Source organism: Hibiscus syriacus, unplaced genomic scaffold (assembly GCF_006381635.1).
Source record: "Hibiscus syriacus cultivar Baekdansim isolate YM2019G1 unplaced genomic scaffold, ASM638163v2 tig00110328_pilon, whole genome shotgun sequence".
In the NCBI taxonomy this organism is placed as follows: Eukaryota; Viridiplantae; Streptophyta; class Magnoliopsida; order Malvales; family Malvaceae; genus Hibiscus; species Hibiscus syriacus.
The window spans coordinates 7,905,494-7,928,846 of NW_024062685.1; the positions used below are offsets into that span (position 1 = coordinate 7,905,494).

The window sequence follows — 23,353 nt, forward strand, 5'->3', positions numbered from 1 at the left end:
CTTCTCTTCCAAACCTTCGCCTCCTCGCTTCCATTCATTTCATGATACCCGAGCATAAGAATCAGATATGCCGGACCATTTCCGGGTACATTTATCGGGACTAGCTCACTCGTCTGGGGGTCGAATACTTGTAGTATGCAAAATAACAGCTTGGTCATGGTAGTTAGAAAAGTCGTTCCAATCCTCCAAGCACATGAAAAGCTTTAAAAACAAAGTATACCATTGTTGGATTCCCCAACTTCGACACATCGGCAAGCCTTTTGTCCCTCTTATGCCGGTTTGCGTGCATGTCTTGTTATTCATAAGAAGCTTTGCTAGCCCGAAATGGGATATTTTCGTAGTGACTCATCCAATAGTATATTAGAAGAAGAAGAAGGTAACGTGTCATATAAAACTAACGGGAGATAACGTCAGAAACCTTCCTGAAAACGAACTAAAAGTTTGACGATTGTATTGCAAGTTTTAAAAGATGAGTGACCAAAATGCAAGCATCCTAAAAGTTTGGTAACTATTTATGTACTTTACCCTTAATATTAATATGGTTCATAATCTTAAATTAGTTTTTCGAAGTACAACTACCTAGACCGTATACTAATACTGTTCAAAACAGTAATTGCTTGTTCAAATTGTGAAATATTTAATTAAACGACCGAGTAGGGGGGCTTTCAAATATATGTGATGGAATATGCCATTGTTAGTTGTTACTTATGTGTCCTACCACGGGAATATGCCAATATGCCATTGTGATTTACGTGTATTACATATAATAGTACTATTCGGTATTCCAGGATATTTAGTTTTTTTTAAATGTTAGAGATTAAGTTAATTTTAATTTTAAATTTAAATATTATTTGTAACAGAATAAAAGTGGGTGTATACATTATTAATTAATTATTTAAACTTAATTTAATAAATTTAAATATTTACGATTCTAATTTTATTATTTATAAATAAGGAATTTAAATATGCAAACCCTCATGTGGTGTTTGGTTCGCTGCAATCTCTTGGAATTAGGGGAATTGGAATCCAATTCACCACTGTAACCCCCTTAGACCGATGCGGGTAGCCCGATCCTATCTGGAGTGTCACATTAGGGCCACCGGAGCGACTTTACCGTAAAAATAGCGGAAATTTTAAAACTTTTCTTAAAACATGTCAAATCATAAAATGATTTAATTATTATTCAGAAATAAAACAGGTTTTTCAAACTCATATATAAAACAAAATAGAATTACATGCACCCTAATCACATGTACCATACTCTGCAAGCAACGCCGGAAGAACTCCCTTACTGATGTTGATAATTATATTGGTACAATTCTTTTAACCTGCAATAGTGAGTAATAAAGTGAGCTTCGGAAAGCTCAGTAATACAGAACTACCAGATAATGCTACATGACATGAAGATAAATGGAAAGCCATATAATTTCCTTATTGAATCAGACGTATACCCGTTGTGGAATAATTTGGGGTTCCATCAGTAGTTCATCAAGTTGAAGCCAAGAAGATCACAGTTCATAGGAAGCATTCAAAGTATGACATTTTCAGGAGATCGAATAGGATGACTAGTGTGTTCTAATCAAAACCATTGAAAACATATAAATCTTTTAAAACCATAGTTGAACCCCCAACCAAACTCCATTATACAGTTCCCCATAACTGCATCCGTAGGGATTGCCCTCAGCACACAGCAAAAAGGGGAGCCAACATAAGGATATACCTTGGATCTACCCAAGGACATCCTTAGATACGTAGGGTTACCTTAAGCACACAGCTAAGAGAACCAACCTAAGGATATACCTTGGGGCCTACCCAAGATATCCTTAGGTCTGTAGGGTTACCTTATGCACACAACAAAGGGAACCAACCTAAGGATATACCTTGGGACCTACCCAAGATATCCTTAGGTCCGTAGGGTTACCTTATGCACACAGCAAAGGGAACCAACCTAAGGATTTGCCTTGGGGGCTACCCAAGATATCCTTAGGTCCGTAATGACTTACAGCCGGATCAAGGTTGTGCATCTATACTCCAGATTCCTATCCATATAAAAATCCACTAAAAATCAGTTTTATCCGTAAATCGTAATACCTAGATCGTGATCCAGTAATATGTCATATATGTGATTATGAAATAAATCGTAAATCAAATTTCCACCTGTACACCATAAGTAGTCAAATGATTAACCCAAGGGAGTACCTTGGGCCTGAAAGCCTACCCAAAGATCCCCTTAGGTCCGTAAGAAATTTCCAGCTTGATCAGAGTTGTACCTCCAGTCTACCCATATAATATCCCAGTACAATAGTTCGAGTATAACCAGTGAAACATAAAACCATAATTCATAAACCAGTAGTTTATGTGATTCCATAAATAAGAAACAATTATATTTTCGATAAAACCATAATCATAAACCACTTACCATGTTGTCATGGTTCATAAACCAGTAAATCGATACTTGTACCAAACTCATTTCAAAACATATAAAACTGTCATGTAATTCATTTGGAACACACTAGAGTATCCACGTATATTTTTCAGAGGCATTTATCGTTATCAATAAGGACAACATGAAACTCAAGCAATTTGATAGATTCCAGGAACAAGGTTCTATTGAGGAGAATCGATTACTAACTGATCTAGCCAGACATTTAAGGTTGATACTTTAGAATCCCACTATATTTTCGGGTGCATCAGGAAAGTGTTCCAGAATGCCCAGAGTGATTTGAGCTAATAAAGGAGAAACGAAGCTTCAAGACATTTACAATCCATGTTAATCGATCGGTTCATCAAACAATTCGAACTGAACAATCTCTCAGAACTAATGCATGTCGACTCGTCAATTTATTGCCTTTTCAGAGTATTTACTCTTTAATACCAACAATTCTTGTCCATAAATCATTTTCGTAATCATCGCTGAATATATCTTCCAATAGTCTTTATTTCATTTCCATATTTCAACGATATCAGGAAATACATACATACTTGATTCATGTTTTATGACCCATAAGGATAATTCATCATGTAAGTTCAACAGTGTTCCCAAACTCAACCAATCACCTATTTAATCCTCAATCATTGATTACTCATTTCGTTTATCATTCAAGTCTATCCTGGTTACTTCAGAGCTTTCCAGATAATCCAGACATTCTGAATTTCAGATACATATTGTACTTTCGTTTAATTTAATTTGGTCTTCGTGGTTGATTTGTCTAACAAATATCCATTTCTTATTATCGAATGCGACCTAGAGTTGAGTTGAGCTGAGTACTTTCAAAATTATCATCGAACCACACTTGAGAAGACGAACACGCATTCAAGTAACATATATACATTTCAGGTACTGGCATGTACACTAGCATTGATTGCTCGGCTAATATGTGATCCATAACTTTTAAGAGCAGTACCACATCCATGTTTATTTGGATTCCTTAATTAATCCAACACTTCTATTAATCATTCTTGAGCTTGGTAATATTCTTGAGTCTTTTTCATTACAGGGGTATTTTGGTTATTTTACAGATCCGGTGTATTTCAATTCTTTCCTTCCATTTGTCTTATTATTTAACTCCAACTTATCATTTATTCCAGACCTTTCAAATAATTATGACAAAAGAGCACCCTCGATAATTTATTCTTAACTCGGAGATTTTCAGGTCAATTGTCTTCTCAGAAGTTACCAACAGGTTATCAGAAATTTTTTGTACAAAGACAGGATCTTAACAATTAAATCCGTAATTCATTGCGTTAAGTACAAATCCTCAAAGTACTTTTTCATTCAGGGTCAACTCAAGCTATTTTTACCTTTCAAGGGTATTTTCATAATTTCTTAATCAGATGATTTTGGTATTAACTCTTAATGAGCATACTTATAATTTAGAGATCCTATGGTTAGTTGTTTCCTCGAACATTCACTGATCTTGAAATGATTCCTTAACAGACTTCTAGTATCTTGCATAAACCCTCTTAGGGTTAAAAACCGGTTATCCATAATTTCTAAGTAAAACTAACATTTCTTATGCACATCAATATATTTATCAGATCAATATATCTTTTAGATTTATTAATCCACTTCCAATGACAATTCTTGTCATTTTCCAATATAAGGGTAATTTCGTAATTTTACTTAATCAAAATATTCTCATAATTTCCCATCCAAGTACCTTTAACATGTAACCTTTGATGATATAAAATATAAGTTACTAATACATGGTTGATTTCTTTATCACTAATCACAAACTTGTAATTTAATTCTAACAATTCCTCAATCTCTTATATTAGTATTCGATTCGTATTCAGTTACAGAATTTCTACCACATTCATATCGAGTGAATAAATTATTCAACTCCACAAAAGTGACCAACATTATCTTATTCATGCTTTTACCAATATCAACATGTTCCATAAAGCATAAAGAGGTAGTAAAGTATTACCTCGATTTCTATGACATACTGATCGACCATAAAAATTCCATTCGAACGCCCTCGATCTTGAAATGATCTTCCAATATTTCCTCGGGTCCATACCAACAGAAATTACATCAAAACGGAGCTTAATTCTGAAAAACGGATCGAATCGGATGATAAATCAATGAAAATAGCTTACCGGGTTCGAATTTGGCGAGACGGACTTCGGATTCAAGACGTCGAAAACATAAAATATGACTTTTCAAAAATTTGGAAATTTTCGGTCAAAATCAAAGTCAAGGTTTGACTGGAAATTTTGAAGCCTTCGGGTCCGAATTTTGAAAAACGGACTGCGAAATCAGATTTGGAACGTTGAAAAAAGTCAGGATATGTATACTCGGTCAAAGTCAAAGGTCGTTTAATGTCCGGTCAAAGTTTTGGTCAATTGTGATCAACTTCGATCAACGGTCAACAGTCGATCATTTTACACAAATATCACCCTAACATAAATTAATTATCAAATTAGTCACATTCTGCAAATATTTACCAATCAAACACCCGAATTTTATACAAATAGCACACAGACAGAAATAAATTACAAAATTAACACCCAGACGATGCCCACTCTCGGGGGTGGCACGTGCGACGCGTGAACAGTGACTCGGTGTCGATAAATTCCCGAAAAAATTCCTAAAAATTATTTTAAGCGATTTTGAGGCACTTACAAAGCTCGGTTCACAATTTTGAACGGCGGAGAGCTCGATTCCGAAACGTCGGAAACTTTGACAGTCTCACCCCTCCACGCGCCAGTGACGACGGAGAAACGGAGAACATCGATGGACTCGGAATGATGCAAGGAACACGATGGTGCGGGAGGTGTTGTAAACAGATTGTCGGATCGTCGTGAATCGACCAAAAACCAACTGAAAACGAGTTATTTCCGATGATACTTCCGACTGAAATTAACGACTAACGGTGACGATTCACGATGAAAGGTTTAAGGGGTTTTGTTCCTCGGTCGACAATGAACACGATGGTGGTTTCAGTTCTCGATCGGAGGTCGGACGACGACTAAATCGAATATCGAAATAGGGTGAACGTAGGAGGGAAATGGGGGAAATCTGGAAACTGAGCACGGGTAAGAGAGTTATATTTCATCATATATAAAAAATAGTTAAATCATGTGTTTAGTCACTAAACTTCCTGCACTTCTTAAAATAGTCTGTTAACTTTACGATTTTACAATTTAATCTCTAATTTCTTCCAAAAATATAATTAAATTCACCACTTTATAATTTCTTAAATTTAGCCCCTAAATTGGGGTGTTATAACCACTTTCTCATGTTTGTTTCAATTTTTTAAAGGAGGAATTGGAATCTAATTCCATCAAAGGGAAATAAATTACATCCATAACATGATGGAATTGAAATCCTTTGGAGGAGGAAATGTGAAATTTGACCATACTACCCTCATCAATCTTTTGGTATTCGGATCGGATTTTAAAAAAAAATCGGGGTCGGGTTGGATTTTTTTAAGTTTGATATTCGGGTCGGGTTAGGTCGGGTTTTTTTAAGTGTGATATTCGGGATCGGGTTGGATTTTTTTAAAAAAAATGGGTTCGAGTAGAGTCGGGTTTTTTTAAGTTTGATATTCGGGTCGGGTTTTTTTAAGTGTGATATGTGGGTTCGGGTCGGGTCGGTCGAGTTTTTTTAAGTGTGATTTTCAGGTCGGGTCTGGTTTTTTTAAGTGTGATATTCGGGTCGGGTCGGGTTTTTTTAAGTGTGATATTCGGGTTCGGGTCGGGTCAAGTCGGGTTTTTTTAAGTTTGATATTCTGGTCGGGTTTTTTTAAGTGTGATATTCAGGTCGGGTCAGGTTTTTAAGTGTGATATTCTGGTTCGGGTCGGGTTTTTTTAAGTGTGATATTCGGGTCGGGTTTTTTTAAGTATGGTATTCGGGTCGGTCGGGTTTATGGTGAAAAATACCCGACTCGACCCGAAAAAAATATATAATTTTACCTTATATATTTATGAATAATTACAATAATACTCTCTCTATATATATTTTTCAATTAAGTCACTGTTTTTATTGAATAAAAATATTTTTTTTATTATTTCGGGTCTGGTTTCTAATTCATATATCCGGGTCGGGTATGGTGAAACTTTATTTGTTTGGGTCGAGTCGGGTCTCGGGTGGAGGTTCCCTTGTTCTCAGGTCAGGTCGGGTGGACCAAAACCCGACCCATGGCCATCTTAATTTGGATGATTTTAACTTATGATGTTTATTAGTATGATTTTTATAATTTATTAGAATGAATAATCAATCAATAAAATAAAATTTTAATATTTTTTAAATTTTTATAATATATTGCTACATGTAAGTTATAAAAAAACTAAAATTAAGCAAAAATAAACTTAAATTAAAGGGGAAATAAGAAGGAAATTCTGTCATTTTATATTACTAAAATCAAATTTATCTGATATGTATGTAAACCAAACAGAATATGTAATTGGATTCCAATTCAATTTCCTGTCAACAAACAGGTTTCAGATTCAAATTTTAATTCCTACATATTTTAATTCCTATATATTTTAATTCCTTCACAGATTTCAATTCCCTCATAAATATTAAACGAACCAAACCCACTCAATGTGAAGTTGTATCTTATTTTAGGACCCATCATAATCACTGCGTTCATTTTCCGGTCAATTCAAATTATAGCCAAAATATAAGAAGAGAACGTGAAACCTCTACTTGTGCTTAGCGGTCAGTTTTTTATATGGTTGGAGGTGGCGTCAGCGTGGGCCAATTAGAAAAAGCAAAAAGCTGCCGCCAAAAACCAAGTCTCTCCGGTGGAGAAAGAGAAGAAGCGATGTATTAAGAAGGTTGACCTAGTGACATTTTCGTAATTAAAATCAAACCACATGGTCAATTCGGTATCCTACGTATATTTCACGCAAGGGTTTCCTCTTCTCTTTGCCCAATAAAACCGGAAATGCCAGCCCTCAGCTATTCTAATATCGCATTTGGCAGGAACAGAAACGCAAATCCCTGAGGAATCCCAAGCTTCGACTTCTGCTTCCATTTCTAAAAATTTCTTCGTTTTTTTTCTCAACGGCGATGGCTTCTCTCTCCGACTCTTCCAAACAATCCCTTCTCCCTAACTTCCTTTACTCTTCGCCCACCTCTTTTGCCGTCGATCGGCTCCTCAATGCCAACAACCCTGCCTTCGGCGCTTCGCGCTTCACTACGCTCGAATCTCCAGCTGCATCATCCTCGCCTTCGATCAAGTCGAGGACGTTCATGATCCCCTCGCCGAATGAGCCTGGGAAGAGGATCGAGATGTACTCGCCTCAGTTCTATGCTGCTTGTACTTTCGGTGGTATCCTTAGCTGTGGTCTCACTCACACGGCGGTTACTCCTCTTGACCTCGTCAAGTGTAATATGCAGGTATATATGTAGATCTGGATCTCCTCTTTACCTTCTTTCGAACTTTGTACTTGGTTTTAAGATTAGACCTGTGTTAAGCTTGGTGTTCAATTGAGAATTCTGATTGATGATTGTTGTTTTAGATCTGTGTCTGTTTTCTTCTACTGATTCAGTTCCATTTTGATGACTTAGTTTTTACTGCCTGATTTTTAGATACGTGGAACGTCATAGGAGTATCACTTCGATTGCAGTCCAGATTGAATTTTATTTCCAAGTCTCTATGTCTTCATTTCGTAATAGATTTTGCTGTTATTCTGTCCACAATGTTATTTGCTAGAATTTAATTGTAATTGTATTTATATTTGATTGCACTCGCTTTTTCATCTAGCAGTTGTATTGTGGAAGGATGTCCTGAACCTAAGTTGGGAAGTTTTTTCAAATGAATCAATGTCATTAGTACTGAACCCTGAGTTTATTCTGGAGGGAAATAAATTTTTTATGCTTCATTTGAGAACTTGGATTTCTAAAGTCCATGTTCCCCAACGCTGCCTTAAAGCATTTCTTCGAATTCCTTCTGTTCCTCTGATTTTATAAATCATATAATGACTATTTGAGATAGTTATTTGTGTAGCAATCCTATTTGAGATAGCTATTTTTGCAAAGCAATTTTTTCTTGTACATGTTTTGTATTTATCTACCATAATTATAGGATATCCCGTTCCATGAATTACTGCATTTATTCGAGTGATCCACAAACAATGAAAATCTCTTTTTTCTCGCATCTCTATCTTGACGAACCGAAACCGAAACTCTTATTCCTTATTGAGTAATAGTAGTTCAGGTAAGTCTTGAAGGAGCCTGTCTCAATATTTTTTTAAATATTATTTTATATATTTGTACTCTTATTTCATAATAATATATGTGATTAACATGCATACATATATATAATCATAAAATTTAAAATATATATTAATATGATCAAAACTTAATTTATTTGGTACTGATTTAGTGGTGGAACAGTAACTATACACTGGTATCCATATGGTATCAATCACCATGATATGAATACTTGTGTTATTTGTTGCAGTTAATCTGCGATCATTTTTATTGTAATGCTTTGTATTTGATTCATTATACAATAATTTTATAATAGTACAGTAGATGGTACATTATGGATTTGCTTTGTCGTTAGCCATCTGATATTTTAATATGGTGGATGATCTAAATTGTCATTTGGATTGTTGTTTTGCAAGATTGACCCTGCAAAATACAAGAGTATCTCATCTGGTTTTGGAGTCCTACTGAAAGAGCAAGGATTTAGGGGCTTCTTCCGTGGTTGGGTTCCTACTCTTCTTGGTTATAGTGCTCAGGGAGCTTGCAAGTTTGGATTCTATGAGTTTTTCAAGAAGTACTATTCTGACCTTGCTGGACCTGAATATTTTGCTAAGTACAAGACCCTCATCTATCTTGCTGGTTCTGCATCTGCTGAGGTGATTGCCGATGTTGCGCTCTGCCCTTTTGAGGCAGTCAAGGTCAGGGTTCAAACCCAGCCAGGTTTTGCTAGGGGTATGTCAGACGGATTTCCCAAGTTCATCAAATCCGAAGGTGCTGCTGGGTAAGCTTCTGAGCATTGTTAAATGTTCTGTGTAAGTAATACCAGGGAATGTCTGTTTGATTGAGTTTTGAATCTATTTGCTGTGCAGATTGTACAAGGGTATTGTTCCTCTTTGGGGCCGTCAGATTCCATGTAAGTTTGGCATGCACATTTTTCGTGGATAATTCCTGGCTTTAGTACATCCCTTTATTTTTATTTTATCCTTCCCGTTTTTCTTTTTAACACTCCATTTTGGCGGTTGCTTTAGCATTTGTTAATTAGACATTCCTCCTTTCCTTTGAACAAATTGTAAGATTATTTAGACATTCCTCCTTTCATTCAGATACCATGATGAAGTTTGCTTCTTTTGAAACCATTGTTGAGATGATCTATAAATATGGTATTCCCACACCGAAGGACCAATGCAGCAAATCTTTGCAGCTTGGTGTTAGTTTCGCTGGTGGTTACGTCGCTGGTGTCTTCTGTGCTATTGTTTCTCATCCTGCTGACAACCTTGTCTCTTTCCTCAACAATGCCAAAGGGGCAACTGTTGGTGATGTAAGTTCTGACAGCCTCATATGATCATTTGAGCTTTTATAATTTCAGTTATGAATCATTTTTACTTGCCTTGTGATTATGCAGGCTGTGAAGAAGCTTGGTTTGTTGGGTCTGTTTACCCGTGGGCTTCCCCTTCGTATTGTGATGATTGGAACCCTAACCGGAGCTCAGTGGGGTATCTATGATGCTTTCAAAGTGTTTGTGGGACTGTAAGTTATTCCTATCATGGCTATAAAGCATCGGTGTTTCGTTTTCAGGTGATTATAGTGAATACTAATGGGATTTCTCTTGTAATCTTTCAGGCCAACCACTGGTGGTGTTGCCCCTGCTGCTGGCACGCAGCCTGCGAAGGCATAAAAAATAGTGGAATGTCAACTAAATACTTTAATAAACCCTTTTCGTAGGGAAAAATAAAATTAAAACATAGGATTGCTGGAAATTGCATGAATGAGGCTCAAGCGGTTGGAAAATATTCGTTTTGCATTCGGAACTTTTATCACGCATTTTTGTTTTGACCGATGATGGTTTTTGTCGGAGGATGGTTTTGGTTTCATCCTCTAAACATGCGGAGACTATTTTTTTGTAGTTAGATCATATATTCTGAAATTCCCTTTGAAGATCGATACCCCCTGTGTCTGTCACCAAAACTATTTTAGCAGATTGCGGTGGGGGCTATAATACTGATTTTAGCAGATCATTTGGAATACTCATTTTTGGGCATTCCTGTAAGCATTTGTTTTTACTGTTTTTGCATTTCTAGCAATACATTTTTGTTTAGCTGAAGTGTTGAAAATCTTAATCATCAGTTAACGAAAAAAATACATATCATACAATAAACAAACTACCACGGATTTAGCAGTTTAAGTCCATTGGAGCTGATTTTGTACAGCATTGATCGTGTAAGCTGAGTTTTAGACGTGTATTTGACTAATTGTTGGACTATTGTAGGATTTAGATATACGTTTGAGATGAACAGTATGTTATAAATTTACTATTATGAATAGTTATTTCATTCGCATGAACATGTCCAAGATACATTGTTAACACAAACACAAACGTAAATTTAGATTGAGCAAACAATGATAACAATGTACATGGATTTTATCACTTATTACTAAATGTGAGTAAAGACAAGTGAGTATATGTAAACTTTACATCAAATTAATAAAAAAATCCAAAAAGGAACAAAAAATAAGAATAAATTTGGGATTTATAATTTAGGGTTTTAAGTTAGGAGAAGAGTATAAAATGATGCAATTAAACAACTTTGTGGGTTAAATTGATGTCAAAATACGATAAGAGCGAAAATGATAAATTTAGTCAATAACAAGGTAAAAGTTACCCTCTTGTTTTTTTTTTACTTTCTCTCAACATTTCTTTTTTAATGAGTTCTTTTTCCCTTCTTTTTCGGCGAAGTTTTTCAGTTTTCAATTCATAAAAGAATAACACTATTTGAATTTCATTTTCTTATTGTGAGTATATAAAATTTTAAAGATTATATTAATTTTGATGGCAACATCTAATTTTTACTATTATACAAATTCAGATGATTTAAAAAAATAATAAATTATACTATACAATAATTAGATTTTATTATTTTATTTTATTTATTAATATTGTGATTGTTAGTATTTTATTTATTATTAGGTTAAAAATGGAGTGTTGTTTTGTTGAGTCTCTTGGCTATTAAAAGTTATAAAATGATTCTTCAAGAATGTTATTTTGTTGAGTCTCTCCACTATTAAAAGTTGCAAAATGGTCATTTGACTATTCATATGCTTCAAAATTGTCCATTTTTATAATAAAAAAATGATGGTCGTATGAGTTAGATGTTAACTTGTTATTTGAGATATGATAAAATTTGATCCAATAATCGTTTTAGTTGTATTTTATGAATCAACTCTCCTTTTACATAATGTCGTCAAGCCAATGCTTGAACCATTATGCCATCGAGCCAGTACTTTAGTATGCATCATGAAAATATGATTTTATCACATCCCAATTACATGTGAACATCCAACTCAGACAACCATTAATTTTTAATGACAAAGATGACTTTGAAATATATGAAATCGGGTGACTATTTTGTAACTTTTAATAGTCAATGGACTTAAAAAACAGTCTTATAATGGAGAGATCGTCTGTATTATGTGGGGCAAGTGCATACCCATTATTTTTTAATGATTGATTAATATAGTTCAATATAGGCTTAATTAGAAAATATGTGCCCAAACTTTTTTTGATTCATCCAGATGCCTAACATTGCAAACGTTACCGCTTTAGGTGCCTTGACTGTAACGTTCGTTAAGTGACATGTGTCACATTTCGATAATTTTGAAAAAAAATTTTAAAAATTAAAAATTATATTTTATTTTAAAAATAACCATAATTTCTCTTAAATTACAAAAAAGTCCCAAATCCCTAACCCACTGACTTCGTCTTGCATCTTCCGAGTCATATATCGTCAATTGGTTGTCGCGATCACATAGGGTCACGATTTGTAGCATCGACGTTCGTCAGGTACGCACGTCGATTGGCTGTCAATTGACTCTTATCCCAGTGGCTTTTTATGGGGTTATTGATCGTCGGGTGGAGGTTCATCGACGACAAAGGGCAGCGACTAATGTGGGTTTAGGAGTTGAAATTAGGGTTTTCAATTTTTTAAAGATTTTTTTAAACTTTTCAAAATTTTTGGTTTTTTTAAAATATAATATTTTCTAATTTTTTAAATTTAAATAAAAAATTAAAATTATCAGAATATGACATGTGTGCTTTAACTATAGAATTTAACGACCGTTAGGGGTGAGGCACCTAAAGTGGTAACATTTGTAACGATAAGTACCTGAATTAATAGAAAAAAACGTTTGAGCACTTGGGAAAAATTGTATAGTTTGAACACTTATTTTCTAATTAAGCCTTTAATATTAAAAGAATAAGAAATTAAAAAAATGCATACCCATTTTTTTTAAAATGTGTATTATTCTATGTGTCCCACAATTTGTGTCTTATATTTATTATGCATATAATTTTATGATATATATTTGATTAAGGGAAATGACAAAATTATCTTTAAAAGGTGACTGATGGATTTGACTAATTTATTTCGATAAATATAAAAAAGAGGAACATATAAGGACAAAATAAAAAATATAAATATTATTGTTTATTTACTTTTATAATAAAACATTTTCAACGAGACCTGAAAATAAAAAATATATATACATTTAGTGCGACGAGGACTCCTATACCCTTATTATTATTATGATTGTGATTATTGGTGCTATCGATGTCGTTTTGCTTGAGGAAGATCAGCTGTCTATTTCAACAACAACAAAAAATCCGTAATGAATCCTTGACTCACCGTTAAGTATTTTGATTCGAGTGAAATGAATCTCGTTGAAATTTCTAAGAAGTTGCGTAGGGGAATACCACTTTGCTCCATTTCCCCAACATCAACACCATTGTCGTCGTCAAAAGTCATGAAGAAGAAGAAAATAACTTAGGGTCGAAGAAGACATAATATTTTTCAGAGGAAGACGAAGAAAGGGAGCAGTCGTCGTCAAAAATGACACAACCGACACGAGAAATGAAAATGGCATGAAACAATGCAACAACGGTCAGTCATGAACTTTGACGTCGTCAATCTTCCTGAAGATTAAAGTGGTGTTTGTTTTCATTGTGCAAGCTCTTCAAATCATTTATGTTTGCGTCGCGCAGACCACGAGCAGACATTAGGTTTCGTAGACTGTTTGTTTTTTAGAAGACAGAAGCCCTTCAAATGTCTGCGCGAACTCTTCTTGGTGTAGACTTGATTTTATGTCTGCAAATGTCTTCAAACCTCTTCAAGAGCAATTATAAAATATAATTATTTATTAAAATAATTTAATAAGGTTATTTATTTTAAAATAATTTATTATAAAATAATTTATTTTAAAATAATTTATTATAAAATATTTATTATAAAATAAATTATTTTAAAATAAATTTAAGTTTTTGTATACTTCTGCGGTCGTGTTGGTGCTTTCAAGAAGATCCTAACGGCAGCTGTTTTCTGATTGGCTTGTCGGTAGTCACGTATTGTCAAATCCCTTCTTTTTTAAATGGTTGTTTACTGATATAATTAGAATTGTGTAGCGAAGCAGTTTGTCAAATTGTTTAGTTTGCTCATAAATAATTTTATGTATGACTTTTTGGTGACTACTGTCTCCAATTTTCTTTTTAAATACGTTATAATTTTGATTCATCCATTTTTATTAATAAAATTCAGTTGTCATTGCTAAAAAAAAGTAATATTAATATTAATTTCTTAGTTCAAATAACACACAAGATAGGACACAACACTAGTTTCATTTGATGTTTATTTTATTTCTTTCACATTGCACAATAATATCACTATATCTGCTGAGATTTGATGCAAAAAGTAGCAAAACACCAAAATAAGTGATAAAAACCTGCTCACATCCTTTGAGATTTCATGTAACAAAATATTATAAGGGTATCCATGGTGATTAATGTTGATAAATCGGGCAAAGTAAACGAAAGAACACAAGAATTTTAACGAGGTTCGGCAATGTGCTTACGTCCTCAGTGCTTAGGCGGCGCTATAAAATTTTATTCTATTCTCATAGGTTTAGGTTACATCTCTAGTTATAATAGAAAACCCTGGTACATAATTACAAAATTAACCCTGTACCGTACCGCGGGGCGTACCCCCCGCACCCCCAACCCACATAATCGTAACCCCCTCTACGAGACTTTCTTTGTAAGGACAGTTGATGTTCGCTTCGCTCACTCCGCTCCACCTTGGCGAATATCCTGCCCCTTAGGAAACATTCAATGTGGGTTGGGTTACCTTAGTTCTTTAACAACTTGAAACATTCAACAAGTCCAAGCAATGCTTGAACTTGTCTGTCGTAACTGGCTTGGTGAACATATCAGCGGCATTCTCATTAGTGTGTACCTTCTGAAACAAAATCTCTTCAGATGCAACCAACTCTCTGATCTTGTGAAAACATACATCAATGTGCTTAGTTCTAGCACGATATACTGATTCTTAGCTAAGTGAATGCACTTTGATTGTCGCAAAGCAGCTGAACCCCTTGTTGAACACCCAACTCCTTCACTAAACCAGTGAGCCATAAAGCTTCTTTTGCAGCTTCAGCCGCTGCCATGTACTCAGCTTCAGTTATAGATAGTGCCACTACAGATTGAACAGTAGACTTCTAACAAATAGGTCCTCCACCAAGAGTAAAAACATACCATGTCGTAGATCTTCTATATCCAAGTCACCTGCATAGTCTGAATCCACATATCCTACAACCAAAGATTATCTCGTTGACTACCAAAAACAATTCCATGTCCCACAGTACCCTTTAAGTATCGAAAGATCCACTTGATTGCTTCCCAATGTTGCTTACCAGGTTTAGACATGTACTTACAAACTTGACTAACAGCAGGAGCTAAATCAGGACAAGTACATACCATTGCATACATCAAGCAGCCAACAACATTAGAATACGGAACCTTTGCCATATCTTCAGCTTCCTTATCTGTCTTAGGGCACTGTTCTGATGAGAGCTTAAAGTGGTTCCAATGGAGTGTTAACTGGTTTTGCTGCTCATCGCAAACCTTTCTAGCATTTTTCAACATAACCCCGTTGAGATAGCCACAGTCTCCTTGAGTCTCTGTCCCTGCAAATTTCTATTCCAAGAATTTCTTTGCAGCACCTAAATATTTCATATCAAATTCCTGACTCAATAAGTTTTCAAACGATAACATCATCCATGTTATTCGCAGCAATCAACATATCATCAACATACAGTAATAGAAAAATAAAGAACCATCATCAAGGCTCTTAACATAGACAAAACAATCATACTCACACGGTTGTAGCCAATCTGATCATATAGGAGTCAAACCGTTATACACTGTCTCGGAGACTGTTTCAACCCGTACAATATTTCTTCAATCTGCAAACTAAATGCTCGTTTCCAGGTTGAGTGAAACCTTCAAGTTGCCGCATGTAGATGCTCCTCTAAATCACCATGCAAAAAGCAGTTTAACATCCATCTGCTCTAAATGCAAATCCCAACTGGCCACCAATGCAAGTACTGCTCGGATTGAAGTGTGCCTGACCACAGGAGAAAAAATTTCATCATAATCAACTCCTTTCTACTGTGAAAAAACCCTTTGCTACCAAACGAGCCTTGAACTTGAACTTCTCCCCTCTTTTTGTTACTGCTGGTTTCTTATATACACCCATTTGCAACCAATCGGCTTTTTACCCTTAGGAAGGCGAACCAACTCCCATGTCGATTGTGATTCAAAGACTCCATCTCCTCAACCATGGCTGTCATCCACTTGTCGTTTTCCTGACTAGTAACAACATCATGAAAATTAACGGATCATCACTACTAACAATAAGTGCAAAAGAGACCAAGTCTTCAAAACCCAATCTACTCGGAGGCTTATATTCGCCGTCTCACCTATCTCTGGCGAGACTATAATCCTGCAAATCATCCGTAGTGGAACCACCAGAAGTCGGTTGAGAAGTTTCTGGTTTCTCAACTGGAAACTGCTCGAAATCCACCATTGTCGTGTCTTTCTTCTGTTGCAACATGGATTGTTCATCAAAAACATCTCTACTGATCACAATTTTCTTCGCAACTGGATCCTAGAACTTGAATCCTTTGACACCTTTCTTGTAACCCAGAAAAATGCACTCCTTCGATTTTGCATCAAGTTTGGATCTCATCAGCAGGTACATGCACATAAGCAGGACAACCAAAATCCGTAAGTTATCAAAACTAACATCATGACCAGTCCATACCTCTTCTGCAACTTTCCCAGCCAATGATGCCCTTGGCGATCTGTTGATAAGATAACACGCCATGTTAACAACCTCGGCCCAGAAGTGTTTGGGAAGCCCCGCATTCAACCGCAAACATCTGGCTCTTTCATTCAACGACCTGTTCATCCATTCCGCAACACCATTCTATTGTGGTGTCTTGCGCACTGTAAAATGTCTCTTAATCCCGTGCTCCTTACAGAAGTGTAAGAACTGTGAATCTGTGTACTCCGTACCATTGTCAGACCGCAAACACTTGATTTTTCATCCTGTTTGGTTTTCTACCTCAGCTTTCCACAGCTTGAACTTCTCAAAAACTTCAGATTTCTGTTTCAAAAAATACACCCAAACTTTCCGTGAAAAATCATCAATAAAAGTAACATAATACCTAGATCCACCCAAAGACGATGTCGTGGAAGGCCCCCATACATCAGAATGCACATAATCAAGAATCCCTTGAGTTGTGTGCCTCACAGTCTTGAAACGGACTTTAGTCTGTTTACCAAGAACACAATACTTGCAAAAATTGAGCTTATAGCTTTTGACACCATGCAACAGATTTTTTTTATGTAATTCTGTCATACCACGTTCACTAAGATGAGCAAGACGTATATGCCACAGTTTTGTAGTATCATCACAGGACTCAACAGAATGAACTCCACCTGCAACGGTACTCCCTAACAATCTATAAATATTTCCTGCAGTCATCTTTCCTTTCATCACAGTCAAAACACCTTTAATAATCCGAATGGTTTCCCTATCCTCATCAGCCTTAGGGATAAAACCATTCTTGTGCAAAGTGCCCAAAGAACTCAAATTCTTCTTCAAATCTGGGATATGTCGAACACCACTCAACGTCCGAACAGAGCCATCATACATCTTAATTCTGACATCACCAATACCAACAATATTGCAACATCGATCATCACCCAAATAAACAGAACCAGAATTAACTGACTTGTATGTCGAAAACCATTCCCTATTTGGCGTGATGTGATAAGAACATCCAGAATCAAGAATCCACGCATCCGTCAATTGAGTCGTTGAAATAGAAAGCATATCACCCTCACTGCAATCAGAATTGTCATCCTCGACCATGTTCACAGACTTGGATGAAACATCACGCTTCTCATCAGTCTGCTTTTTCAACTTCGGACAGTCTCGCTTCATATGTCCCGCCTCCTTGCACTTGTAACATTGAATTGTCTTCTTATCCCTAGATTTGGATCTGGAATTCCGCTTGCTAGACCCTGTCTTCTCTGGCTTCCGTCCACGGTCTCGATTACCCTTGACATATAAGCTATCGGCTTGAGAGTTTTCCCCTGCATTCTGCTTCCGCTGGTTGTGAGCCAACAAGGCTGCAGTAATCTCCTCAACGTTGATAGTCTCTTTCCCATATGTAAGAGTAGTCACCATGTGTTCGTAAGAGGGAGGCAACGAACACAACAAAATTATCGCTCTGTCTTCATCCTCAATTTTTACATCAAGCCGAGCCAAATCAGAAACGATTTGATTGAAGACATTCAAGTGTTGCGCCAAATCATGATCGTCCTGCATCTTCAGCCCATACAGTCGCTGCTTTAGATACAGTTTTGTCGTTAAGGATTTGGACATAAACTGACTTTCCAACTTCCTCCAAATTTCGTCTGGAGACGATAGATGCATGACATAATACATAACCTCGTCCGCCAAGCATAATCGTATGGTTCCTGCCGCTCGTTGTTGTAATTCTTCCCAATCTTCTTCCTCCTCCATCGACGTAGGCTTTATAGGTCGCAAAGCCTTCAGGATCCCCTGTTGCGCCAACAGATCCTTCACCCTCGCTTGCCATAATCCGAAGTTACCCAGACCATCGAATTTCGCGACTTCGAATTTTGCTCCTGACATCTGATACCAATTGTTGATAAATCGGGCAAAGTAAATGAAAGAACACAAGAATTTTAATGAGGTTCGGCAATGTGCTTACGTTCTCGGTGCCTAGGCGGAGCTAGAAAATTTTATTCTATTCTCATAGGTTTAGGTTACATCTCTATTTATAATAGAAAACCCTGTCCTCTTTACCGGTATATTTATGAGCCATACCTTACAATTAAAGTTGATAGAACTCATCAAGGGACAAGTTTTCAACGGAGCCAATGCTTTCCATAGATCCCATACTTGAATAATTGGCCATCGATCCACCGAGAAAATCGAGCGGGCAGTCATTTGAGAAGATCAAGGTGGTGTCGTAGATGAATGATATCCCGCAATCCTCTATTGTAGGATAACAATAGCTGCTGAATTTCCCGAGCTCGTAATCATCGAGGAATAGGTCATTCACTCCATTTATAGCAATGTCACTATATACAACTTCGTCCGACGCCTTCTTCGCCTGGATCACCTAAAACATGTTTGTTTCGAGTGAGATTAATGGAAGGTTTTGAGCAATTGTAGAAACCGGATAATTGGTAGGTCGTACATAGTTTTGGTTTTGACTGTCTTGATACACCATGATGAAATCCCCGAGTTGTAATCCGTGCGTGCTAACGAATTCTCCTGTGGAATTTAATGCAATTACGATGAATCGAGTTGTCCCGAAGAAAACATGTTGGTTTTTCGTTGATTCTATGCAAGGAAAATGAATTACGAGGGGCGATGACGGGTTTACCAGTGTTTTCAAGCACATACATGCGGCTGTTATTATTAGGCCAAAACCTGCAGACAAAGAAGGAAAAAAAATGGTTTTATCATACTATTCAAGGACATAAAATGGACATATGGGACCTGATCCGATTCAAAAGAACATAAAGTAACTTGGCACAAATTAATTTGGTTCCCATTACACATTCCAAAGTTAAGTTTGATTGCATGGATGATAATTCTCAACCGGTTGCCAACTGGAGACCGACTCAATACAATGGGAATTTGCACTGATCTCCACTGTGTAAACTGCGGCACTAATATAGAGTCAAGGGACCACCTCTTCATGCAATGCCCACTGGCAGCAGCTCTCTGGAATGCTATTCTGAAGCTTAATGGGATGAATTCATCTTCCATGGCATGGGTTGAAATGGTTTCAAAGGCTTCTTCTACATGGAAAGAAAGGTCACTCCTTATCACCATTTTGAAAATTTCTTGGACTGCATTTCTTTACTTCATCTAGCAGGAAAGAAATCAAAGAATCTTCTTGGGACGTCATAGAACGGTGGAGTGCTTGCTCAAGGAAGTTAAAGACGTTGTTGGGATCCGTCTTAGGGGTACTAATATTAATAGACTTGATAGTACTAATCTTAAGCTTTGTGATGTTTGGGGTATAGTCTAACCAATTTTATTTTTTTTTTGTATAGATCGATTTCTTTTGATTTTGTGATTGTTGATTGGTTGATTGATTGTACTTAAACTTTCCTTTGGGTAATAAAATTCTGACTTATCCAAAAGAAAATTGTCATCGTTCTTCTTCTCGATATTCACAATACATATACACGTCTCGATATTCACAATACATATACACGTGCACACGCATGCACGTATATCCAACTTAAATGCCATTATATCCCTAAATTATGAATTAAAAGTTTTCTTGCAAGACAAGGAAGAGAGTGAGCAGAGGATAACTTGCCTATACTTGAAGCTCCAGACATGCAGACCATCTAGGTGATAAATATCCCTTCTTTCGACTCCAGCGCAGGTAAGTGAACCTCTGCTGCTCGCTGAATCGATGAGATTATTATATCACTACACCATGAAAGAGCTAAATTGCATCAAATGAATTGAGCTGAGTGAGAGGTAACGATTGAAACCGTGGGGAGTATCATTCTTCTGAGGGAGCTTACGTCGCTGTTCTTAAGTTCCTTCTGGAAAAGGAATCTCAATCTCTTTGGATCAATAATCTAGTCAACCGTAATATATAACATTCCATTATACTCAAACCGAACAAAAACATGTCTAGAGAGCATCGCCTGTCGAATTTTGGGCAAATCAAATAAAACATGTTCCTAGTCAAACAGTTTTCTTAACCTTATATTATTCCTTATACATCCCTAAGAAAATGCTTGCTAGTAGGTGGCAGTTGTATGTATTCTCCATAGTGTGGACAATGGACGAGAATTTCTTTACGTTAATTATTTATTTTATTAATAAAATTATATTATTAATACATACATATTCACCCTCAAAAATAATTTTGAATCCAATCATTTACTTATTAGCAACGCCCATATATATATATGTTATATGGGTATTTATGAGAGTACTTTCCGGGGGGGGTTCAGAAAAAATATCATAATTATATTTTGAGAGAAACAATTCCATACAATTTAATTAAGCAGCTCTTTGGCTATGGAACATGATTTTCTGATGGATAAATATAATAAAGATAAAAGTACAAAAGACAATCAGACTTCTTAGAAATAAGAGAAGTAACCCAAACTATAAAAGAGAGGAAAAAAAGATTGAAACTTTGACGAGAGAAATTGAGAGATACAATATAACGAAAGAGAGAACTCACACTTGTGGAGGGCGTGGGGGAAGGCACGTGCGAGGAGCTACTAGTGGAGGAGGAGCTAGTAAAGGAGAGAAGTTTGATGGTGGAAGATGATCTCCTCTGTCTAGCCATCCTTCTCTTCCTGTTAACACCAAAGCTCGGTACAACATCAACAAGGTCACGAGTCAACCCGGACCGACCCGATTGTCTAAGGTAGTTGTCCCCTTCCCCAGTGACAAAGGCCTCGTTTTTCTCTTGAACACTAGGAGTCTTAGCTGCTGCCATCATTAGCTCAATTGGCTGAAAACCAAAAAAAAAAAAAAAAAGCCTTCAGATTTCTGCGTGAGAGAGAGAGAACTGTTTCTGTCTGAGAAACTACCCGGTGATGGACGCTGGGCAATCACGAAATGGAAGAATTTTAGGTAAAAGAGAAAGGTGATTTTGTGCTAATTTTAGCAAGGTTTTGGTGAGCACATTCACATCTGTTCATCTCATATTCATGCCTCGCTTTTTACATCTTTGGTAACAATCTCTTTGAGCTAAAAACAAACCCTGATCTAGGGTTTTGAGGACAAATGTGCAATGTGGATTCCTGGGGTGGTGTAAATCTCTGATACAAAAGAAGAAGAACCCGCCCCAACCCCAAAACGGAAAGTAACCATAGTTGAGGTTGAAGCTGAGTTAATGTTGAGAAACGGGATGGTTTAGGGCACCCCCAAGGATTCATTGACAAGTGGAAGGTCACCACCTTCCGAGTGTTGCAAAAGTTCTGCATCTTTTTCTGATTTAATTGTAACAGAAATCAATGGCGTTTTGGGCTTATTGGGTTCTTTTCTGAATCATACTTTTAAATCAAATGAAGGTTTTTCTCCTCCATTTCAATGGCAGTGGAGGATGGAGAATTGGAGATATGAGATTTCTTGTTAAGTGTGATACAGTATCATATGCAACAGATACTGCGCATTTGGAATGTGATTTTGATGGTTTGAGCAATCAAAGTTGATGAGGTTTTGTTTTTGGTTTGTCAACAACAGGCAACAGCTGGGCATGGATTGCCACGTTGCCGCCATGCAAAAGCATTATGTTTATGTATAAAATAAATGAGAGAGATGAACCAGTAAATGGTGGGAACGACATTATTATCGACCAACGTAATTACTTTGGCTTGTAACGATATTCCAGGGTTTGGGTTTGGGTTTGGTTAAAATTTATTATTAGACATTTCAGATTCGAGTGACAGTAATATAAGTGATTGAGCGTTCGCACGGATTAACTTACCTCAATGGTTAAAAGAATCGTTGTTGTTCTTAAAAATCATATTACGGGTTTGAGCACCAACGATTGTAACAAAGTGATTATTCATTGCCAAAATATTGAAAGTATTTAAAACATATACTACTTTGTAATTATCTTATCTTAATAAAAAAGACGATTGAGCGTTCATGAGTTTTTAGAGTATATACTATTTTGTAATCATCTTAGTTTAATAAAAAAATTATATAATTAAGATTGTTTGAAGATAATTTAATGATATTTTATTTATTTTATTTTTTATTTGTTTTGGTTTATTATGAAAAAAAGCCTTAATATCAATATAAATAATATATCTATTTAGTCACTCATTTATCTCGAGTTTATATTTGGTCACTTAAATTTTTTCTATTTCGATCAATAAACCAATTATATTTTTTAATTGATTTGGGATAACTAGATTTGAATCCCTAATCCCCTTGAAATGGGTTAGGCATGTTAATTATGTTAAATTTATCAAAACATGTATTTAAGTTATACTAAATTAATTTTTATTGTTGAAATATTAATTTATAAAAATATAAAAATTATTGTTTATGTTTATAAATAAAGTAAAAATATTATTTAATTTTTGAGTTATATAAGTTAAATAATAACTTTGGTAAAATACAAATATATTCTTAATTTAGTTTGGTGGTTAAGCATCGAATGGTATTGAAAAATGTGTCCCAAGTTCAAATCTCAAAACCATCAAAAGTATTTTATTTTGTGGTGGTGTTTTATTACTAACTTAGATATATGTTTTGGTTA

The 23,353-nt window shown here is 35.8% G+C and overlaps 1 protein-coding gene and 1 pseudogene across 1 annotated transcript; one reads left to right on the forward strand and one right to left on the reverse strand.

The window, feature by feature from the left end:
- The first annotated feature begins 7,422 nt into the window (after nucleotides 1-7,422).
- Nucleotides 7,423-10,604, forward strand: LOC120118643 (mitochondrial phosphate carrier protein 3, mitochondrial-like). Its single transcript, XM_039138657.1, has 6 exons — nucleotides 7,423-7,852; nucleotides 9,085-9,446; nucleotides 9,535-9,578; nucleotides 9,769-9,983; nucleotides 10,068-10,192; nucleotides 10,286-10,604. Exons 1-6 carry the CDS (start codon nucleotides 7,523-7,525, stop codon nucleotides 10,338-10,340), a joined length of 1,131 nt encoding a protein of 376 aa, XP_038994588.1. The 5' UTR covers nucleotides 7,423-7,522; the 3' UTR covers nucleotides 10,341-10,604.
- An 8,315-nt stretch (nucleotides 10,605-18,919) lies between these two features.
- Nucleotides 18,920-22,067, reverse strand: LOC120118369 (annotated as a pseudogene).
- Nucleotides 22,068-23,353: the final 1,286 nt, after the last annotated feature.

Excerpts from the sequence above, each read along its gene's own strand:
- LOC120118643 (XM_039138657.1), top strand. The coding sequence starts at position 7,523 with ATGGCTTCTCTCTCCGACTCTTCCAAACAATCCCTTCTCCCTAACTTC. Across the intron at positions 9,579-9,768 it reads TTGGGGCCGTCAGATTCCAT|ATACCATGATGAAGTTTGCT; the intron begins GTAAGTTTGGCA and ends CCTTTCATTCAG. Across the intron at positions 10,193-10,285 it reads TTCAAAGTGTTTGTGGGACT|GCCAACCACTGGTGGTGTTG; the intron begins GTAAGTTATTCC and ends GTAATCTTTCAG.